At 42.3% G+C, this 19921-nt stretch overlaps 3 protein-coding genes across 3 annotated transcripts; all 3 read left to right on the forward strand.

The window, feature by feature from the left end:
- The first annotated feature begins 36 nt into the window (after positions 1 to 36).
- nbr1a (NBR1 autophagy cargo receptor a) lies at positions 37 to 10140 on the forward strand. Its single transcript, XM_077625022.1, has 22 exons — positions 37 to 275; positions 526 to 588; positions 670 to 688; positions 783 to 805; positions 1350 to 1532; positions 2611 to 2688; positions 2759 to 3021; positions 3392 to 3511; positions 3658 to 3945; positions 4311 to 4467; positions 5111 to 5359; positions 5495 to 5611; positions 5688 to 5763; positions 6159 to 6269; positions 6388 to 6573; positions 6784 to 6882; positions 6979 to 7076; positions 7198 to 7604; positions 7780 to 7856; positions 8076 to 8163; positions 8252 to 8351; positions 8908 to 10140. Exons 1-22 carry the CDS (start codon positions 174 to 176, stop codon positions 9097 to 9099), a joined length of 3096 nt encoding a protein of 1031 aa, XP_077481148.1. The 5' UTR covers positions 37 to 173; the 3' UTR covers positions 9100 to 10140.
- A 194-nt stretch (positions 10141 to 10334) lies between these two features.
- On the forward strand, positions 10335 to 13404 carry tmem106a (transmembrane protein 106A). Its single transcript, XM_077625029.1, has 8 exons — positions 10335 to 10557; positions 11211 to 11365; positions 11478 to 11541; positions 11613 to 11766; positions 12224 to 12364; positions 12436 to 12479; positions 12762 to 12815; positions 12893 to 13404. The coding sequence occupies exons 2-8, from the start codon at positions 11227 to 11229 to the stop codon at positions 12999 to 13001; spliced, it is 705 nt and encodes a 234-aa protein (XP_077481155.1). The 5' UTR covers positions 10335 to 10557; positions 11211 to 11226; the 3' UTR covers positions 13002 to 13404.
- Positions 13405 to 13739: 335 nt separating this feature from the next.
- arl4d (ADP-ribosylation factor-like 4D) lies at positions 13740 to 16953 on the forward strand. Its single transcript, XM_077625030.1, has 2 exons — positions 13740 to 14263; positions 14987 to 16953. Exon 2 carries the CDS (start codon positions 15062 to 15064, stop codon positions 15665 to 15667), a length of 606 nt encoding a protein of 201 aa, XP_077481156.1. The 5' UTR covers positions 13740 to 14263; positions 14987 to 15061; the 3' UTR covers positions 15668 to 16953.
- The last annotated feature ends 2968 nt before the right edge of the window (positions 16954 to 19921 follow it).

Genomic DNA, 19921 nt, shown 5'->3' on the forward strand with positions numbered 1-19921 from the left:
ACAGCGTATGCGTAAAAGTGCGCATGTGCAAACACGTCACCGTATTTTTCTCGACGCAGCTGACGATGTAAACAAGAGAAGACAGTCGAGCGCAACAGGGAAATCAAACGCACAGGCGACACCACGGGTTAAAAGGCACTTTTTCCTCGGGGTCGGCTTACGATCGGCCCGAAATGGGGCTCCCGGTTACCATCAAAGTCAATTTTCGAGGGAATGTGAAGAGATTTCTGTCGGGCGACCTGGACAAGCTGGAGTGGAGCTCGGTGGAAGCCTGGGTGAGCTGCTAGCCGATCGTGTTGGCGCAGTTCGGGGACAACAAGGCCCGGACGTGGCCTACCTTCGGATGTGGCCACATGGGCCATAATGTTCATATTTACAATTTGAAACCGGACACTTTATATTTACTAGTAGGAATACAGAAGCGTAGGCATCCTTTAAATATTACAAACGTCGCATCAATCGAGTTTTGACGTGTTTAGCAGATTCGAAGCAAAATTGTGATCAAATTGTTTGCTTCTATTTTAGATTAAAGCGTCGTTTGGAATTAACCACTTTCAAGTGAAGTACTTTGATGAGGACAGCGAAGAGGTAATGACGTGATCGCCAATATGACTTTGTTTTAATGGGATGTTTTGGGTTTAAATTAATTATTCAAATGTTCTTTATTAGATTTCCATCAATAGTCAAGGTGAGAAATAACCTATTTTTTTCTCTTCTTGAAAAATGTTTGATTCCTTTCAAATGACTTGACTTGTGGTTTTCTTCTTTACTTATTATTTTAGAGGAATATGAAGAAGCTATCAAGGTACTGTGCTGCTGATTTTCTAAGATTTTCTTTTCAAAGTTAATTTTCATATTAAAAATTAAAACGTGAGATAAAAAATACAGATCTGTTACAAATAGTACAAAGAATAAATAGTTTTCTTTGTTCAAAGAGCACCTATTGTCTATGCTAACGTTCATTGCTTTCACTAACAATATAGCAGTGAAAAAATTGGGGCTAATTTACAGAAAATTCCCCCAATTAATGAATGTTTGCTACAGTATATTAAGCAGGCATTTCAGCCGCTTTTGTCACTTCTTTGAAATACCTTGCTCACTGTTAGTCTAATTCATATTTTCTATTTCAAACATTCTGTTGAAACATTTTTTGGTTAATTCAATTTACCTTAAAAACAATATCCACTGGCCCTACCTACCGTTCTCTTACAACATGAAAATTGTAGGTGATCTGATTTCATGACACACAAACAAACCTTAAATACGATGTGTGTGGGCCTATTAGATGACACGTACTTATTGTGTGCTGCACGTCACTGTGGCCTGTGATTTTTTTTTTTTGTGAGCAGAGTGCTGAGAAACAAGGCAACCACCTGAGGATGAATGTGTACAAGATGAAAGGACAAGCCTGCGGGGGGCCGATCAAAACCGAAGTTAAGGAGCTCAAGGGCGACTTAAGACCTGCACCCCCATATCCGTCGCGAGTCAAGACTGTGGACAAAAGCACACAGGTCACCCCAGAGCGAGAATCTGTAAGGAAGCATTGTGTACTTTTCTCACGATTGTACATAGGAGTCACGTGTCGCCCAGTCAATAACGAATGACATGTGCAACATTGTTAAACAGTAGAATGGCAACATTTTATTTGATTTTGCAACTGGCAGAGATGGAGAAACTTCCTCGGTAAAATGTGATTATTAACGTGGTATTGCTGAAATAAATTCAAACAGACTTAAAAAAAGATCCATGATTTAAAAATATTGCTAAACACAAAAAATAATTAAAAGAATTCAGCCTCTAAAGGCACTTTTTGACATTGGAAATGGTAAATTTAGGATTTTTACACATATTCAAGGATGGTATTTGGTTTTGTCATATTCAATAATTATTTTTGAATAGAAGAAAAGTGACTTTTGAATCAATAACACATCTCCCAACCTATGTAAGAATAACAAAATGCACCACCCATTCCAAAAATAGCAACAGAGACCCATTAAACATGTCAACAAACAGCTATTGCTGCATTTTTGCCACATCATGCATCATGCATGCCTTTGAAAATTATCGCCCATCCACGTCATTTTATTCTCAGGATTTTGCTTGGCTTCAGAACAGACTTTATTAGTCCACGCAGAATCAGGTCAACACAAAAAATGGATTTTGTTGTAGAACTGAAACTAATCATGCTATGCTCCAATTTAAAGGTGCGGCCACAACCACAAATAGAATATTCGGAATGCAAAACTACAGGCGCAAATGTCCTTTGCGGAGAGTCTACTGTAACATGAGTCGTTGGCTCAAAATTCCCTATTAATATTCATTTGTTTGTGGAAAGCTGCCTCAAAACCAAAAGAGGCTACGTTTCTGTTACACTAATCCTATATTAAAATTGTTCGAATCATAAATTAGCTGCAATGTTAACCATTTTCCCAGTGAAAATGTGTAGCTGTGCGTGTTTTCTCCATCTCTACCACATTCCAGTAACAAGGTTCTTCGTCTTAGTAATTGAATGCATTATACATAAGTGTGATTGTAAGTTTGTATCTTTTTGAAGATTGTAACTCTGTAGAATGCCTTGGCAAAAACATGTTAATGTGTGCTTGGTCCCAGGTGGTTCCCAAGGACAACAAAGGAGCCAAAGCAGAAGATGACCCCCCTCCCATGTGGTTCAGATCCTACATGGAGAAGGTAAGGGACATCATTTACGTCAGATTTTAAAATGTCTTTCCCTTCCCGCTGAAGTACCTTTTTATGACAGTTTAAAGACGAAGTGGTGAAGGAGGTCGTGGAGCGCATGTGCAGTGACTTCTCCGGCCAGTGTTGTACACACAAGTCTCCCGCAGCTCCGCCCCCCGAGGCCAGCGGGAGCAGTGGCGCTGCCGTCATGGGGCCGAGGCCAGGCCCCCCGGCCAACACTATTGGGCCCAAGCCGGGACCCTCCACCTCAAGTGGGTCTCTTGGTTATACACCAAATTGCAGCAGCTGCAGCAAACTCACATCTGAAGGAGCCTACAAGTGCAGGTAGGTGGTCTTCTCATGATGCGTGGAGAGTGGCCCAAATGCCAAAAGTCCAAACAACATCTGCAAACGTCATGGAAAAATAAGCAATACGACAACTTAAACCACGTAATTTTACAACTTTTTCCACCTAATGTTATGCCAAAAAGTAGTTTTGTTTTTATGTCGCCAAAAATCTCAAAAGCAAACAGTGTCATGTAAAAATAAGCAAGAAAATTACCTTGATCTCATTATATTAACATTATTCCTGTAATATTACAATTTTTTGAAGACCGCATCTCATGGTATTATGACTATTTTCACATAATATTGTCTCCTAACATTTGGACTATTCTCAACAGTCCTCTTTTTTTTTTTTTTACCCCCTTGCCAGCGTTTGCCCATCCTGCATTCTATGTGAGATGTGCCGGCACAGCCACGACCCCAGCCACAATCTCGTGAGAACCAAGACGCCCCTGTCCATCCCCGAGCACGGCATGTCGGGAGAATTGAGGTAAACAGTGCTGATTTTTAGAAAGGGGGCGAAACCTCTCCGAGGCACCAGATGGCCGTTGCTTTTGAATTATTTTTGCTTTTTTTTTGCGAGGAAAAAAAACGTATAGTCAACAAAAAGGTCTCCTTGATAACATTCTAAATCAGGTTCCTGCGACGAGGAGACAGGACGGTGCGCAAGGCCGAGCGCCAGCGCCTCAAAGCGGAAAGGAGGCAGCTACGAGCCGAAGTGAAGGAAATCAAGAAGAAACTGAGACTGGAGAAGAGGGGTTTGCAGTGGTGCGGGCCCTCTACCTCGGGCCGAGCCGTTGCTCTGACTACCATGGCCTCCGCCTCCACCCAGGCCCCCGCCCTGCCACCCCCGCCCGCTGCCTCAGACACAGCCTCAGGTCCCGCCCCCGCCCCGGCCCCCGACCCCCAGGCCTCCAGTCCAGAGTAAGCGCCGCCTGGGAAGGGCATCCGAGCAGTGCTGGGTGCCTCAAATCCAGCACGGATGCAAAAAAAAAGTCTTTTTTTTCCCCACCAAAATGCCATCTTTGTAATTTAGTCTGTATGATTGTGTCGCTGGCTGCTCCGCGCTGGTGGGGAAATGTCGGAACTACCTCAGTGTGAAACTGCTGCTGCCTCCGCTGCTGCTTCATAGATTTTCTAAGACCAATGCTTTGAGCCGCACACACGCACACACACGCAAATCTGGGCTCCTGGCGTTTTTTTTTTTTGATTGATTGGTAGACAACAAAAAGAGATGAGAATGAGAGCGCAGGACCGTTTTCAACAATGCTCTGTACACTTGAAACTAGGGGTCCCGGGGCCTCGCATTCCTTGCTGCCCACTTTGGCCGCCTTGTTTCTGGATGAAAATCTGCCGGACGGCACTCGTCTGGAGCCCGGTACCAAGTTCATCAAATACTGGAAGATGAGGAACTCGGGCACTATCGGCTGGACCCCCGAGACCAAGGTACCCCTTGCACGAATCTGACCCCCCTCCCAGAGGACAGCCTACACGTCCACTGCTTCACTCTGAGACCCTTTTCTCCTTTAACATTTCCTGATGATCCTATAAAGGCTACTCACAAAAAGTTAAAATTCACATTTTCGATGAAACTTTTAATATAACAAACTGATAAAACAAGTTTTTTTTAAATGATCAGGAGAAAGGAAGTACCATTAAACTAATTGCTTGGTTGCATAAATTGAAAATGGTCAAAAAATATATAATTTAGAATAAATATTTTTTTAATTTTGAGAGAAAAATACAATTGGAAATAAAGGTAAATAAAATCTGTTCGTAAATAATTAAAAATGTTCTTGAATTTAAAAGTTAAATACAACTTGACTGTGGAAATTAAATGTCCTTGCAAATGATTTTGAAATTCAGGTCCTAGGATTAGAAAGAAAAAAAAACACCTGAAACTTGAAACCATTAGTCATGTACATGCAAAAGTTTAAAGAAGTCAATGTGTATATATATGTAGAAATATCACTAACTTTTTATGAGTAGTGCATTCTTTGACATTTACTCCTTATCTGTTTATTTTTCTTGATTGCACACTGCCTCTTGTGTATTACGATTTTGTGTTAATCCACACGCGTGCGCCCAGCTGCTGTTCATGTGGGGCAACCTCGGCTTGGCGTCGGAGGAGAGGAGGTCCGTGCCCGTGCCACTGCTGCTCCCGGGCCAAGTGGGCGTAGTCAGCGTGACCTTTTTGGCTCCCGTGATGGAGGGCACGTACACCTCGCATTGGCGGCTGGCGCACCACGGCCATCAGTTTGGACCGCGCGTGTGGTGCAGCATTGTGGTGGAGCCGGGCAATGGCGTCAATGGACTCAAGCAACAACGGAAGCGCATGGTGAGCCATTCGTCCATTTTTTTTTTTGCAAGGATTTATCAACTCCTTTTTAATTTCGGACGTTTAAGACATTCAGATTTGGACCATACTAACCAGATATTGCTAATACTGCATTGTTTGATTGTTGTTTGCCAGAGGGAGCAGATAAAGCTGGGGGCAAAGGATGAGCAGGTCCGTTCTAAAGAGTGCTTGGCGGTGGACCTTTGCCACAATGGCTTCTTCCTGCCCTACGTAGACCTGCTGACGGCACAGGTGCCCGCCTCTGACCCCACCACACACAAGTGCACTCTCAATCCGGGGTAATCATTGAGATTTCTTTTTCCTTTAGGACCTTTTGTCATTTGAGTTGATGGATATCAACATAGTGCAGGAGCTGGAGAAGGTTCCTAACAACACTCCCGTGGGTAAGAGATGGCTTGTTGTTGAAGGAAAAAGGCAACTTAAACCAGTGTTTCCCAATTTATTAACTTTTAAATGGGAAAAATTCCACAGCACAGTACTGCACGGAAAGGTCATGCAGGGAATATACAGAGTCGTATTACTGTGGAGTTATGAGCTCTTGTTTGGTTTATACTTAATGTTATGAGGGGAAAATTTAAGTCTGGTATGCTGTTGAAGTAGTTAATGTTAAATTTCCAAACCACTATTTATATTTTTTTTATTGGAATCTGTCGTCTAGCACTCTTATTTTGTCATAAATCAGTCATTGGAATTGACTGTTTGTTGTTTTGAGATTCACTTTAGCCATGTTTCAAAACGTGACTGTGTCTAAAAATGGCATTTCCACATGTTCCCTTAGATTTGACACCCTGCATCTCCCCTTTGCCCCATGATGCAACAGGGCCAGAGAAGGTGCTCACTCTGCAGATCAAAGATGACTCCGAGGCTACAGGTGTTCGCAAACATTTTGGTAAGACGCTAAGAGTGGAATTGTAGCGCTTTGAGCGCTTTATGTGGAAAGTGGCTTCTTTTGGCTCAGGAAAAATAGCACCATAAAGACTGTTGAACAACAATGCTTTCTGTCCTAGAAGGAAAAACTGGACAGCCAAGAGAGCACCCATGGGAGGCGGCTGTCCCGAGCGAGGAGCACGAGGAGGAAATCAGCGGCGCTCAGTTCTTGTGCGAGACGGTCATCCGCTCACTTACCCTGGAGGAGGCCCCTGACCACAGGCCTGTGCGTAGGAATCCGGAGCATTGCCCCCGCCAGGTAAAAGGTAAGAACTGACACCAAATATGCAAAGGAGTTGCTCACACCTAGTTGGCTGGACTAGATAAAAACAACTTTCAAATCTCATAAAACGAAACAACGTTGCCAGATTTTCTTAAACTTAAAGAATGCATTACCTTGAAATACCACAGATAGATACATTTGTCCTGGTCTCTAACAGTTTTGACTTTGTCTGACATTCCCGTCCCACTCACAGTCGTTTTACGAGGTTCCAACCTGTGCCTGGAGCCGTGGCCCCCGTCCGAAAAGGGCGAGCAGGAAGAACATGAGGTTGGCGGGCTAACAACAATGCCAGGTTGGCACCGCTTTCTTCTACTCAAACATGTATCACCTGCAACAATTGCCATCATTCATGTGTACTTGTCTTTGTTGACAACATTTCTCTCGTCAGAAGTCCTTGGTGACGTTCCGGCAGCTGGTCCGCATCAGGACGACGAGGATGAAGATGCAAAGGATTGTAAGGACGAGAAAGTGGACGACTGGGATGAGGTGAGCGCAATGTTTTCAAAATGCGTGGCGAACAAAACCGCCAACGTCTCTAAAATCCGCGAAGATCGCAACAATCTGTCTGTCTTCGTTAACCTCGGCAATTATCGAACCTTCCTCCCAGTTGAGCAGCCAGTCGTCCTCGTCCTCCTCTTGCGACGACTTCATCATCGTCCTCCCCGACTGCTTCGACATGAGCCGTCCGCTCGGAGAGTCCATGTACAGCTCGGCCATGTCGCAGCCGGATGCTGTCGTCACGGCAACACTGGCCAGCCCTGAACCGCTGCAGGAGGAGGACTACGCTTCGGACGCGGGAGGGGCATCGCCGCCGCTACAACCAGGGGAGGACGAACAGGACGACGAGGAGCAGTCCGAGGACGATGAGGACGACCCTGCAGGTGACATTGTGACCGCGGGCGCCCTCACCATCCACAGCAGTGTCAACCAAATGCTGTGCGCATCGCAAACACTGGACACCGCCACCCTCACACCAGAAGTGGTACCCCCACCACCAGCAAACTACTCGCCCAGGTGAGATATTTGCGAAAAACTGCGCTCAAAGGCAACTCCTCCTGAGAATACAGTGGAAAAAAACGCACGTTGGGATGGGCAAATGAGCATTCGTTAACAATGACATGAAAATGCCTTAAAATGAATTCCAAATTATTCGTAAAAATTTAAAGTGAACTCTTTATTGCTATCTCAGGTCCGAGGCTCTATATCTGGCAGAGGATGCATGTGACGCAGCAGAAGAGTCTGACACGGCGAGGGTCCACGCCAACGGTGGGTTTTGGAAAGAATTACTGCAAACAATAATGCCATGTTGTTGTTTTTGCGAGTAAAGTATTCATCCCCTTTTTAGTTTTAAAGAGGAAATCCTTTGTGGCTCAACAAGGAAATTAGAAGACCACAATGTGTCACTTCAGCAGAAGGCATTCTTCCTCTTCTCACTTGCTAGCGTGACATTCCTTTTTGTTTTCTTCCCTTATCCTTTTACCGCAGTTTCATCGGGTCTCTCGAGATCCGCGGGCTCAGCATCCAGTGCCTTTGAAACGTACAACCCCAGACCTGGCAACGCACTGCAACCTAGGTGATTTATTTTTGTCCCATTGCCTGCTCAACTTTGTCAAAATCCGAGTTTTAGAAAGCAAGCTAAACTTTGCTGCATTGCATTGCAGGGGTCAAGGGGGCCTCACCGAGGGCCTGGTCAAGGGGGCCCTCTCAGTGGCAGCGTCCGCTTACAAGGCTCTGTTTCCTGGGCCAAACTGTCCCATACAGGTACATCATTTCATGAATGCAGCCATTTTGTGATGTCACTTATACCTTAATACTAATAGGCCCATGTGACAATGGTTATTAATGACATAATGAGGAGTCTCATTTGGCCTTTTATGTACTTTTTCTCCACTTGTACACAGAAAAAAAGGTATTCTTATCTTCTAGAAAATATTAATGGATATAATTTCCCATTTATTAACTTTCTTTACAAAAGCAATAGATTATTGTGATGTATCTTCACCTTATATGACAGGCAGATGGCCTGTCAAGGTTGCAGTCAAGTAGTTGTGGTTGTTCTTGTGGACACTAACTTCAAAGACTTAATCTTCCATTATTTATGAACCGATCTTCTTGAAACACGGTAGCTAAGTATCATAGGCCAATATCTATCATTCCTTGGAGCCGGTTTATTTTTTTTCATTTTTGAATCATGGTTAATTGAATACTCATAGTTACTATAGTTGAACAGAATAAGTGCTTTTACTTTTGATGAACTTGGCATCACCAAATGTACTAAATATAGCTCTCTCTTGACTTGTCATTTTTTTTTACGTAGCGTGGCGTGGACCCGGCGGCCCGCCAGGATCCCTCGCTAATGGCCATGCTGCTAGAGATGGGTTTCCGTGACCGGCGTCTCAACCAGCGTCTGCTGCGCAAGCATAGCTACAACCTGCTGCACACCGTCAACGAGCTGGTGCAGATGGCCGAAGACGCGCCGCTAGGACGCGCCGTCCAGGCTCCACAATGATGGGAAGGCATGCCATGAAGTCTTTTTTTTTCTTCTTCTTCTTTCTTTCTTCAATACATTGTCAAGACATACGTAAAGGGCGAGCAAGGTATCGTTGTGTTCATTTGGACCAAGTAGGTTGTTAAGAAGTACATTTAAATGCGTGGTTGGTGGTGATCTTTCTATGTGGGGAGACGAGTGAAAAGTTTGTGTTTTTATATGGGCATCTTTTCGATGGGACGGACGTCTCTTTTCCACTGCATGGCATGTTGACACAAAGTACTTTTTGTAGTACAAGCTTAGACAGGGTTCCAAGCATCATTGTGGAAGACTAATCCGATGTGGACTGGGAGAAAATGGCAAAAACCACATGCTGATGCTGATTGGTAAATACAGGAGAAGGATGTTTTCTTACATTGCGGTAATAACATAAGGTCTCCCAAGATGGGCGTGTATGGCACAGTGGAAAAAACGCGGTAGAGAGCAGCTGAATGCGGTAGAAAAGTGCAAATAGCAACACGACCCTTTCTCCGTTAACATTAGTCCACTCTGCCTAAACAATGCAATCTTTTTTCTATCCGAGTACTGTTCTCTTTTCGACGTTGACGTGTGGAATGTATACAAATAATATACTATATCTAAATAAATATATCACTGCGGGAGTTTCGAGTGGTATTCCGGTGGTCCGCTTGACGCCTTTTCCCACTCTTCTCACCAAAACCTAGTGAAGCTCGTGTTAGCTACTTGAGATGTCTCTGCAAAACAACACATTCCTCAAACTCCAGTATGATACCAACAACTTTTATTACTATTATTGTTAATGCCTTTTCGTCAATCATACTTGGATAATAGATTCGCTTGTGATGCGGTGCGTGTTCTGAAGCAGATTCCTATTTTATCAGCGTGAGTGGTTTGAAGATTTCTGTAGTCGTGCTGTCTCTCGTGCTGAATGTTGATACCGTAGAAAAGATCCGCTTGTCACATTCTCTCCTGTAAATGCTTTCACAACAACCTTTCTGCTGTAGATTCCAAAATAAACAATAAACAGCATCTCGCCTATCAGTTTATGATGCAACTTGATTTTGTACATACCGATTTATAATTACATTGCATTTGGTGGCTTACTAGCATGTCACTCCAAGTTACATTTTGGTAACCCAATATCTTAAATTTAATTAAACTGAGCTTTAAAATGTAAGGCATTTAAATGCACTGAGTTCATATGGTGTCACTTGAGCGATGTAATACACATTGTTCACCGCTTGGGGCAGTATAAACAACCTGTCACCTGAAGAAGAAGGAAGTGCTCCTCCCACGTTTTAAAATTGTCTTAGGAGAAATTAGTTTCGTAAATAACGTTGGAGGACAACATCTAACAACTAAACGAGAGCTTTTACATGTGCAAATTCTCTTTTGGGCAGTTGGAGACTACTGTGAAAATCAAAGGAATGACGTCTGCAGTTTGAAACGAAGGACATCGTGAGTACTAGTAATCACGCGTCACATTTTCTTTAAAAAACAAACATCAATATTATCGGGTACAAAGCCTAAACGTTAAAGTAGCGGTGACGTTTTGATTGCAGAGGACTTATGATGTATTTGTCACCCAGACGATGTAGTTTTTAGGAGTCGGACATTAATACATACAAATATTGCAGAACCCCCGTGCACCAACTGCAAAGCATTTACCAAATTAAATATGCGTGATGGTGTCTGGTGATGTCCACAAACAACATGGACTCCATTGAACATATTGTTACGAATCATTTTTATTCCACCGTTAAACATTGACGTTTAGTGCGATCAGAATATAATGAGTCAACAAAAATTGTGTTGAAACAAATGTCATCAACCAAAAAATGCGCGACTCACAAGAAAGCGGATGGCGCAGTGATATCGAAACTTACGCAACAATTTGGACGCCAACTAAAAGTAGTTCCGAACGATGTGTCTATTTTTTTTTTAAAGAATGAAAGTAGTTCAGTATTGTGAACAATAAGACAAACGTTTGTGTCGTGTCACACCAGGAGTCGTTTTATTGGTCATTTATTACGGGCAGGGTGACTTAACAGTAGCACTCATAATCTCTCCTTGCTGAAGAAGCACATTTTTTCATTCTATTATTTTTTAAGAGACCTCCAAAGCATCATGGTCCCGGGTGAGATATCCAAACCGGAGTGTGAAAATGATTTGGAGTCAACAAAGACGCTAAAACATTTCCCACGCTACGGCTCCATCGTGGGAGACACCTGCCCTACTTGTCGTGGCACTGGAAGAATTCCACGAGGTCTGATATCAGCAAAACGTCCCACCATGAAAACTTATACATAAATACTTTTGTTCCTTCCTCAACTTTGCTTGAACGTGGAATCTTTATCTGCCTATATTTGTGTTTACAGGCCATGAAGACCAGCTGGTTGCTGTGATCCCTTGCAATGATAAAAGACTCAAACCCAGACACACGTACGGACAATTCCAATACCGACTCTCATACCTTTAGCCTTTCTGTTATTAATATTGAGATTCCATTGCAGGAAGCTGTACGTGTGCGTGACCATGGCGCTGTGTCTCTTCCTCAGCTGCCTCATCCTCTTCTTCCTCTTCCCCCGGAGTGTCACGCTGTCTCCTATTTCCGTACTGTCCGTCATGGTTTACTTCACCCCGGACATGGTGCAAATGGAGGTCACAGTGAGTCAAAAATCTGTCATTCGGGCCGCGTAATCGCATTTGACTGCAATGGTGGCCAACCCTCCTCGATCCAAATGGATTGGACGTCTATCGCAGTCACGATAGGCCAGTCCAATTTGACTGGGAGGCGTTCATTCAAACGCCTCTTCCAGTCAAAATGGATCGGACGCTTTCAAAGACTTCTTGATTCAAATTCTGTTCGTGTTACAGAAAAGTTCCAATGAAAGTTTAAAGCTTTCATGGCCTGTTATATTGCATTCACATGACTGAGTGCTGTTAAAGTAGACTTATTTTAAAACAGTGGGTGGGATAAAGGACAAAGTTCCCTTCTGACAAGGTGTGTGCGTGTGATTTAGTGGTGTTTTTGGTCTTGTTAAAATTGTGTTTTGCTTTTATGATTTGCCTGTTTTGTGTTTGTTGTTGTTGTTGTTGATTATTTTACACCCCAATCTTTCAGAACCTCATCAGTGTTTCCAATGACAACTTTGCTCCAGTCCAAATCGTGGAGTTGGATGTTCAGGGTCTAATCTCTCGTGTAGTAGTGAGCAAAATCAAGTTTTCCAACATGTCTTCCATCCCATCACGTTCAGAAAAATCGGTAAGTGTTGTAATTTTGGTTGCTATGTATCTTTTTATTTTATTTTTACAATGTTTCTCTTTCCTCAACAGTACACATATCGAATTGGCCTGCCCATTACTGAAAAAGGCCTCAGGTAAGCAAGCTTACATTATGATCATAGATAGACCTTTGTGTAATTTTTAAAAACAATTTCTTGAGTAATTACCACCAGGGTTCACTGTAATGCAAAAAAAAAGGTTTGTCATTTACTGGTTATACTTCTCTCTAGGTTTCTATTTTCCCTGGTATAAAAATATGACTTTTGGATTATTATCGGGTTGCTATCGGTAAATCATATCTTGGAATAATCAATTGGAACTCAATTTTAAAAAAAAGTTTGTGATTGACCTTGCATAATATATCTGATGTCTTACAGCACTTTCTGCCAATCCACTTCTATCAAGATCCACACCTTATTCGTGGAACTGCAGTAAGTACCAAGCCCACAAAAGGACGCTGGTTTTGCGGGTGATTTAATGAACCGCTAACCTTTCCTTCCTCTTTCAGGATGACCATGAACATCTCTTACTTGTCCCACACGGAGCAGCTGTCCGTGGACACCTTCGAGTACATCGACTGCGGCACCAACTCCACCTCACCGCACCCCGTCAGATGAGCTCGCACAAGTAACCAAAGCGTATGAATGTGTGTGTTTGTGTGGGTCTCGCAACCCATTTACACTGGGGTACAAACATGAGTTGGAATGCATGAGCATTTTTTTCTTTTCTTTATGAACATCGTCAGCAACTTGTCGAATGTCTCTCAAAGATGATCTTGAGTGATTATCCTGAGGTTTGTGCTTAGATTAGTTTTTATTCTCTGTGAATTGTGTGTGGGCTGTGATGGTCTTGACCATTTAGAGTACGCTAAGAGTGGTTAAGAACATATTTTCTCTGTGTGGGCTCACATTTTGAGAAACATTTAAAATGGCCATGTGAATATCTCGCTTTACTGCAACCAAAGAAGCACCTTTGTGGCACTTTAGTGGAAGTTTAACACATGTTTGTTAGAAAATTGTGTGATTGTTGCACTTTATTGGAGCCAAGTCAATTTCAAACCATTGACAAAAGGGAAAAATCAATTTAAATGTGATAAATGTCTAGTATTTAGATGACAAATGGATTTGGAATATAAAAGTATTCACCGAAAAACCTTCTCGAAACCGTTTAATCTGCTGTTTTATTCATGAAATAAATTCGTATCTACAGCAAAAATATTCATTATATATTTGTCACAGCCAGGCACTGATTTTGCATTGTTTTGTGTACTAGGTCTAGCAAAAATGTTTCTTGAGGCTGGTACATATTTTATTTCATATCAAATGGAAGAAACACTGATGCGAAAAATGTTTAAAATTTTAAAATATAATATAAATTGGTGAAAAGTTTAAAGGAAACTTTAAACTAGTATAATACTATCTTGCTGGGTTCACTTGTACTATAAAAAGTGCAGTTCCACTTTAGTCCACATCGTGTCGCCGCTTCACCCCAATTTCAACCATTTTCCGACGCGGTCATGAAGAGTGTATTTGAGAAAAAATACTTGAAGCGAGAGTTGCATTTATTGACACGGTACATTTCAACGAGATAATTCCGTAAAAAAACGCGATAAAGCTGACGGTTTTATTCGTGCCGCGCAGTCCCGGTCTTGATTGGCCGTGACGTCACCGTTCTAGCGAGTGAAGTGTGTTCGTGGCGGTGGGGGCCAAGAAGCGAAAGCCCCAGTGCGGCTGGGGGCGGGGGGCGCAAACTCGACGTGTTTCGATGACAAAGTGCAACATGGATTCGTTTAAAGACATTTTGCCTTTTCTTCTGCGCGTTGACAAGTGACAAGTGATGCGTTCAGGGCTTTGAAGAAGCCTTGGATACCTTGTTCAAGGTACGTCTTCCACTCTTAATTTTCATTTTGAACATGCGTTGTCTTTAGGGATCACTTTATTTCTGATATTCCTATCCGCGTTCGTTTTAAACATTTAGGTCGACAGGCAGGGATTAAAGCACGCAAAGAAGATTGTTTGTCTATACAGTGCTCGTTTAGTATTAGTTTTTGAAAATCGTCCGTGTAAACAAGCAGTGGAAGTGGTTATGATGGAAATCATGATCAACAACCGGATTAAAACATCAGTGCCATCTGCATGCGTGGATGCATTCAAATCAGCGATGCACTGAAATGAACGTGAGAGGTTGAACAGTCCTCTAAGAGGATTAGCTTCGGTAAATAAGACATTGAACGCCTCAATTAAATTGTCTTAGTCTATACAACTAATATAAAACAAAATGTTAAAATTGGTCGCCCAGATTGTGTACTATTTAGTTTAGTGGAATGTCATTCAGTCGTTCCTCCTCTCACTTGAAACATTTCAGGGAGATTGACAGCTATTTTTAGGTTGGCACTTTAACCATATATGACTTTTTGGCCACTTAAAAACCTTAACGATAGTGATGATCAGTCATAATGGCATCTCGTTAGTTAACTTAATATAATTCGTGCATGAAAGTTAAGAAAAATGAACAAATATTTTTTAATTATATATTTCTAGCTTCAATTTCTCTCGTCTGTTTTTTTTTTAATCCTTAAACCTGGCTTGTGGACCTATTCAAGGTTGGCGGTGTCGTGCTTGAGATGTGCACCAACTAAAAAGCCCCACAGGCTCAACCTGGGCATCCTCGCGGAATAATGGGTAACCAGCTGAGCGACATGGCGCCCCCAGGCTCCTTCCTGCTTGCCTTCCAATGCTTGCACGTGGTCGTGATAGGGCTGGACTCGGCTGGCAAGACCTCTCTGCTCTATCGGCTCAAGCTGAAAGAGTTTGTGGAAACCATCCCCACCAAAGGCTTTAACGCAGAGAAAGTGAAGGTGCCGGTGGGTGGCTCCAGACCCGTCACCTTCCACGTGTGGGACGTGGGCGGCCAGGAGAAGCTGCGACCTCTGTGGAAATCGTACACCAGGCGCACCGACGGCCTCGTGTTTGTGGTGGACGCCTCTGAAGTTGAGCGCATGGAGGAAGCCAAGGCAGAGCTCCACAAAATCTGCCGCAGCTCGGAGAACCAGGGCGTGCCCGTGCTGATCCTGGCCAACAAGCAGGACCTGGCCACGGCCCTCCCCGTTAGTCAGGTTGAGAAACTGTTGGGGGTGCAGGAACTGAGCGCCGGAACGCTACGTCACGTGCACAGCTGCAGCGCTGTGGATGGCCATGGTGTGCAGCAAGGCTTGGAGAAACTCTATGACATGATCATCAGGAGGAAGAAGATGGTCAAGCACAGCAGGGGGAGGAGGAAATGAAGAGGCTGATGTGGAACAACAAAAATACCATCCATAGTAACCCACTGAGATTTGCCACACTTAGTAAAAAATATCTTAATAATATGACCGCCCCCTTATTATTATTTTTTTAAAGAATTATCCATAGTAATAGCAGTGCTGACGACAAAATACTTGGTTCTCCAAGTGCCATCATAAAGCCAAGCGTTAAAATTCAGTGCTGTAGTAACCTGAAGTGTTCTTAAAAATTAGTTTCATAGAACGAGTAGTTTTCTAAAACTAGAATAAATATTGTAAGCCATAAAAACGAGGCAGAGGTTTTTTTTCGTGTTACACCGACGTTTTTGGGGCTCTCGATATTGTATTTTTAATATTAAATTCCCGTATATAGTTAAATGTGATTAGACGAGCTGCCACTGATGGCGCTAGACATCCAAGTCGTTTTTTATTTCACGGCAGCGTGCGGAGCTGGCGACCATCTTAAACAGGGTGACCAGCATTTGGAAACTAAATCTTGAAGAGTATATATCAGGCATATAAGCACATTATTTATTAACAATCTCCATCATACCGAATCGGTACCGGTACTAATATTGTAGTTTTGTCCTCTAAACTAGAATATTGTGAGTCAGTCAAGTCAGTTTACATTGTAAGGTGCCACTGTGTTCCTAGTTCAAACAAAAAAGTCTTAAACCCTGAGATACGCTACTAAATTAATACATTTAATCCTCTGATAGTACCCCACAAATATTTGGTGACTATTGTTTCGCGTAAAACTCCAGCATGTGTGGAAGAAATGTATCCTTTTCTCAAGAAACTGCCCATTAAAAGCTGACACTTCCAATTATAAAGTGCTTTTACAATAGTGTATAGTCTTCTCTCCAAAGGACCTGTTCACTAGTTTATTAGATTTTTTATTTTACAAAATTAATTGCTTGTCAATTTAAAGTATTTTTTAATATTTTGAATAACCTAACATGAGAATACATTTGTTGTATTCACCTGGAAAGCATGCGACTGATGCGGACGTGAGATTTAGATGTCTCAACTCAGTCGGAATAATTATTATTGCTAGTTTCCAGGAAAATATTACGTAATCTTGTGTAAATATTTCCTTGTCTTCTAGACTTAGTTACATTTGTATCAACCTAATCAATCGATTCATGATGAAAATTATTAGAAGTTTTTCACTGCCACTGCATCCTTTACTCCTTTTGGAAAAAATACAACTTTTTCATGTGTCTAAGAGACTAGAATCTGTATGTTTTTTGTAACATTGCTCAATTAATAAAACAAAACACCAAATTTGGGGCATTGTCGTCTTTTGTCTAAAAAGGCTGTTTGGAAACCCCTCGTTTATCTTATATAAGTCATTGAGTTTCCTTTTTTTTAAGGTTTGCCCTTATCTAATCGTAGTGTGATTGTGCTTATTTAGTGGTGGGTCAATTCTTTTAAATCGCCTGATTTTGTGCTATTTAAAACCTTTAAGAGTCACGTAACAATGTTGACATATTTGTGGTTAAGACAAATCTTTATACCACCAATACTACCACTTGACTGCATTATGCAACAAAGCCTCATAACAGTAGTGCATTGTTAAGCTACTTCTCTGTGTTTGTCTTGCACGAGATGATGAGGTAATGAATTGCAATTTGCACGCAACCCCTCAAAAGCCCTGCTCTGTTTTTGCGAATTTTGTACTCATACTTGTGCGACCTCCACCTCCCAACTACCGGTTCCTTTGACCTCATTAAGGCAAACTGAAGTAAAGTTTCTCAAGGTTGCCTTTGGCACAATTGTCTCCACACGGCATCTGGCCTGCTGACTACATTTGCATAGTAACAAGCAGCAGTGGTACAGAAAAACTGTGGAGGTGTCAATCAAACCACGGGCAACTTTGGGTTCTTTCGTTTTGGTGTATTCAGACTTAAGAAAATTCATAGTCTTTGATCCGGATCAAAATGCAGTCATAACTCCTCTTACGAATGTCTATGTATGAAATTTTCAGGTTACCAAAGCAAATGGGTGCTTCGAGATACGAAAAAGATCCAAGTTACGAAATCTACTTAAGAAATTTTCAACTTACAAACAAAGTTCTGTAACCCAATATTTTTGTAAGTAAGGGTATGACTACAATAGACAGAACTTGACAGAAAAACCCATGCAAGGTCAACCATTGGAAATGATCTCATCGTCTGAAGTTAGTTAAACACGACCATAATTGTGTGTAGAAATTGTGTGGATTTAACCCGAGTTTCATAATGTTATGCCAACCTCATGCTGAGTTGTGACTGACTAACTTCCCGAATTGCAATCAGATCACCTCCCGTGGAGATGAACTGAAGGGAGCTGCATGATCATTGTCTCCTTTGCTTTGTTTTGCTCATTTAATTTTTTAGGCTCCCTCATGTTTTCTACATCGTTTTCTTGACAGGTTTCCCAGCAGGCAAGCGTATTCGTCCGTGGAACATGGGACATAAAGCAGAGACTGCTTCATTTCTGGAGTTTAAAATATCACAGTGCCCGGTTCTCAGCCACAAAACTTTATAGGCACATGTTAACCCACTACCTAGCAAGATGTAATCATCCACTCTTAATGTTGCTGGATGTCTTTCAAAGTCAGCGGAAAGACCTTGGGCACAACGTTTTCTGGTTTTCGACCACAAACTTTGATTGGGCAACCAGCTACGCCCAGTCTTTGGTCGTGATGTCACAACCAGAATTGATGATCATTTCTATCTTTGTTCTGCTCCACTAGCTAGTACTTAGTGACAAAATTACAGCACAGTGACAAGCAGAAAGAATAGAAAGCGTATGGATAACATGCTAGCAGACTGAAAAAAATCTGAATATTTTTTCTTCTGTTACAGAAGATAGATGAGAAAGACCAATTAAGATCTAATGTCATCATTAAGCCTTTTCTGTCGCCTTTGTTTTAGATGTATTTGTTTTCAAATGTGGCTTGCTGTCATTTTACTGATGTCACTTGCTATTATACTATATCATATCACCTTTAAAATCGCCATTTGGGCGTCACTTAAACCGTGTTTAGGAAAAAAATAGATTGTTTTTGGTGTAATCATTCCCAAATGATAGGAAATTGTCCACAGTTCCTTTTCAAAAACCTGAACAGTCCCAAAACATAATTTTCTATCCCCCTAGTAACCTGACTTCATCAGTCCTTGAAGGGTGATGAGGGGGTCAGATTGCTTTTGTGGCTTCATGTCCCATCCAAAGGAGGTGACTGAGGGGGCAGGGACCATTCTAAGAGTAGGAGATCAATATTTTAGTCATGAGATCTATTGACCCTTCGTTTCAGATGATGACTGTGTCTCCAATTTCTCACAATAGGCAATTTTAGGAATTACACGAATGTGTCGAAGGTCGTTGTCGTCTGACACGACGTACAGGGTCCGCAAAGGTTTGAAAAGGGACAATGTTCTTGGGAGGGGGGTGCATGGATTAGTCGCTGCCGCTTTTATCCCTCACTGATCGTAAAGCTGCCACTTGGCCTCCATTTAAGAGTCGAATACGCCTGATTGGAGGGGGGCTCGCGGGGTAGGGATTGGGAGGGAAAGCAGATCTTGACTTTATCGGCAGTCTTTCAGCCAGAAAGATTCAGCGTTGACTTTAGTTGGACTTTTCAGAAATGCAATGTAGACTCAAAACGTGTGTCATTCACGGGAAAATGGTGTGCTGGGGTATAAACTTGCCGCTTGTTCAGATGTAGGGATTGTAACATGACTTCATGGATGACCTCATCCTCTGTCCTTGCACTGGGTGAACATTGAGTCATGGTTCTTATGTACTGTTGAAGTGATTCTTCATACATTTATTTAGAAACATCTGGCTCTGTGTTTTCTTTGGAAGGGCTTCTATCCCACTAGGATTACACTTTGTCACCTCAAGCTATCCAATCCCAAAATTTTTGCGACACATGCTAGCTCTCAGGACATGCAAAGTATATCAACCCCAATGCATAAGTTTAATATTGGTGAAGTGATATTGAAGGGTGACATTGTGGACTCCCATCTGGGTGGTTTTGGTAAATAGTCTTAATTTAGAGGCATTCTCGACATTTTGTAACTGTAGCGAAACTAAAGTGCGACCCGAGTCGACCTCCGGTTTTGCATGTGGTGTTTGTTGATATTGCTTTCTGACATGGAGGGGGTCAAATTGAAGCCTGGTCGAAAGGTGAGATCCCAGCTGAGAGGTTTGCTTGGAGATTGGTTGAATGCGGTGACAGCTGCATGTTTCTCTGCTTTGTCTACTCAA

This window comes from Stigmatopora argus, chromosome 18 (genome assembly GCF_051989625.1).
Source record: "Stigmatopora argus isolate UIUO_Sarg chromosome 18, RoL_Sarg_1.0, whole genome shotgun sequence".
NCBI classification, from domain to species: Eukaryota; Metazoa; Chordata; class Actinopteri; order Syngnathiformes; family Syngnathidae; genus Stigmatopora; species Stigmatopora argus.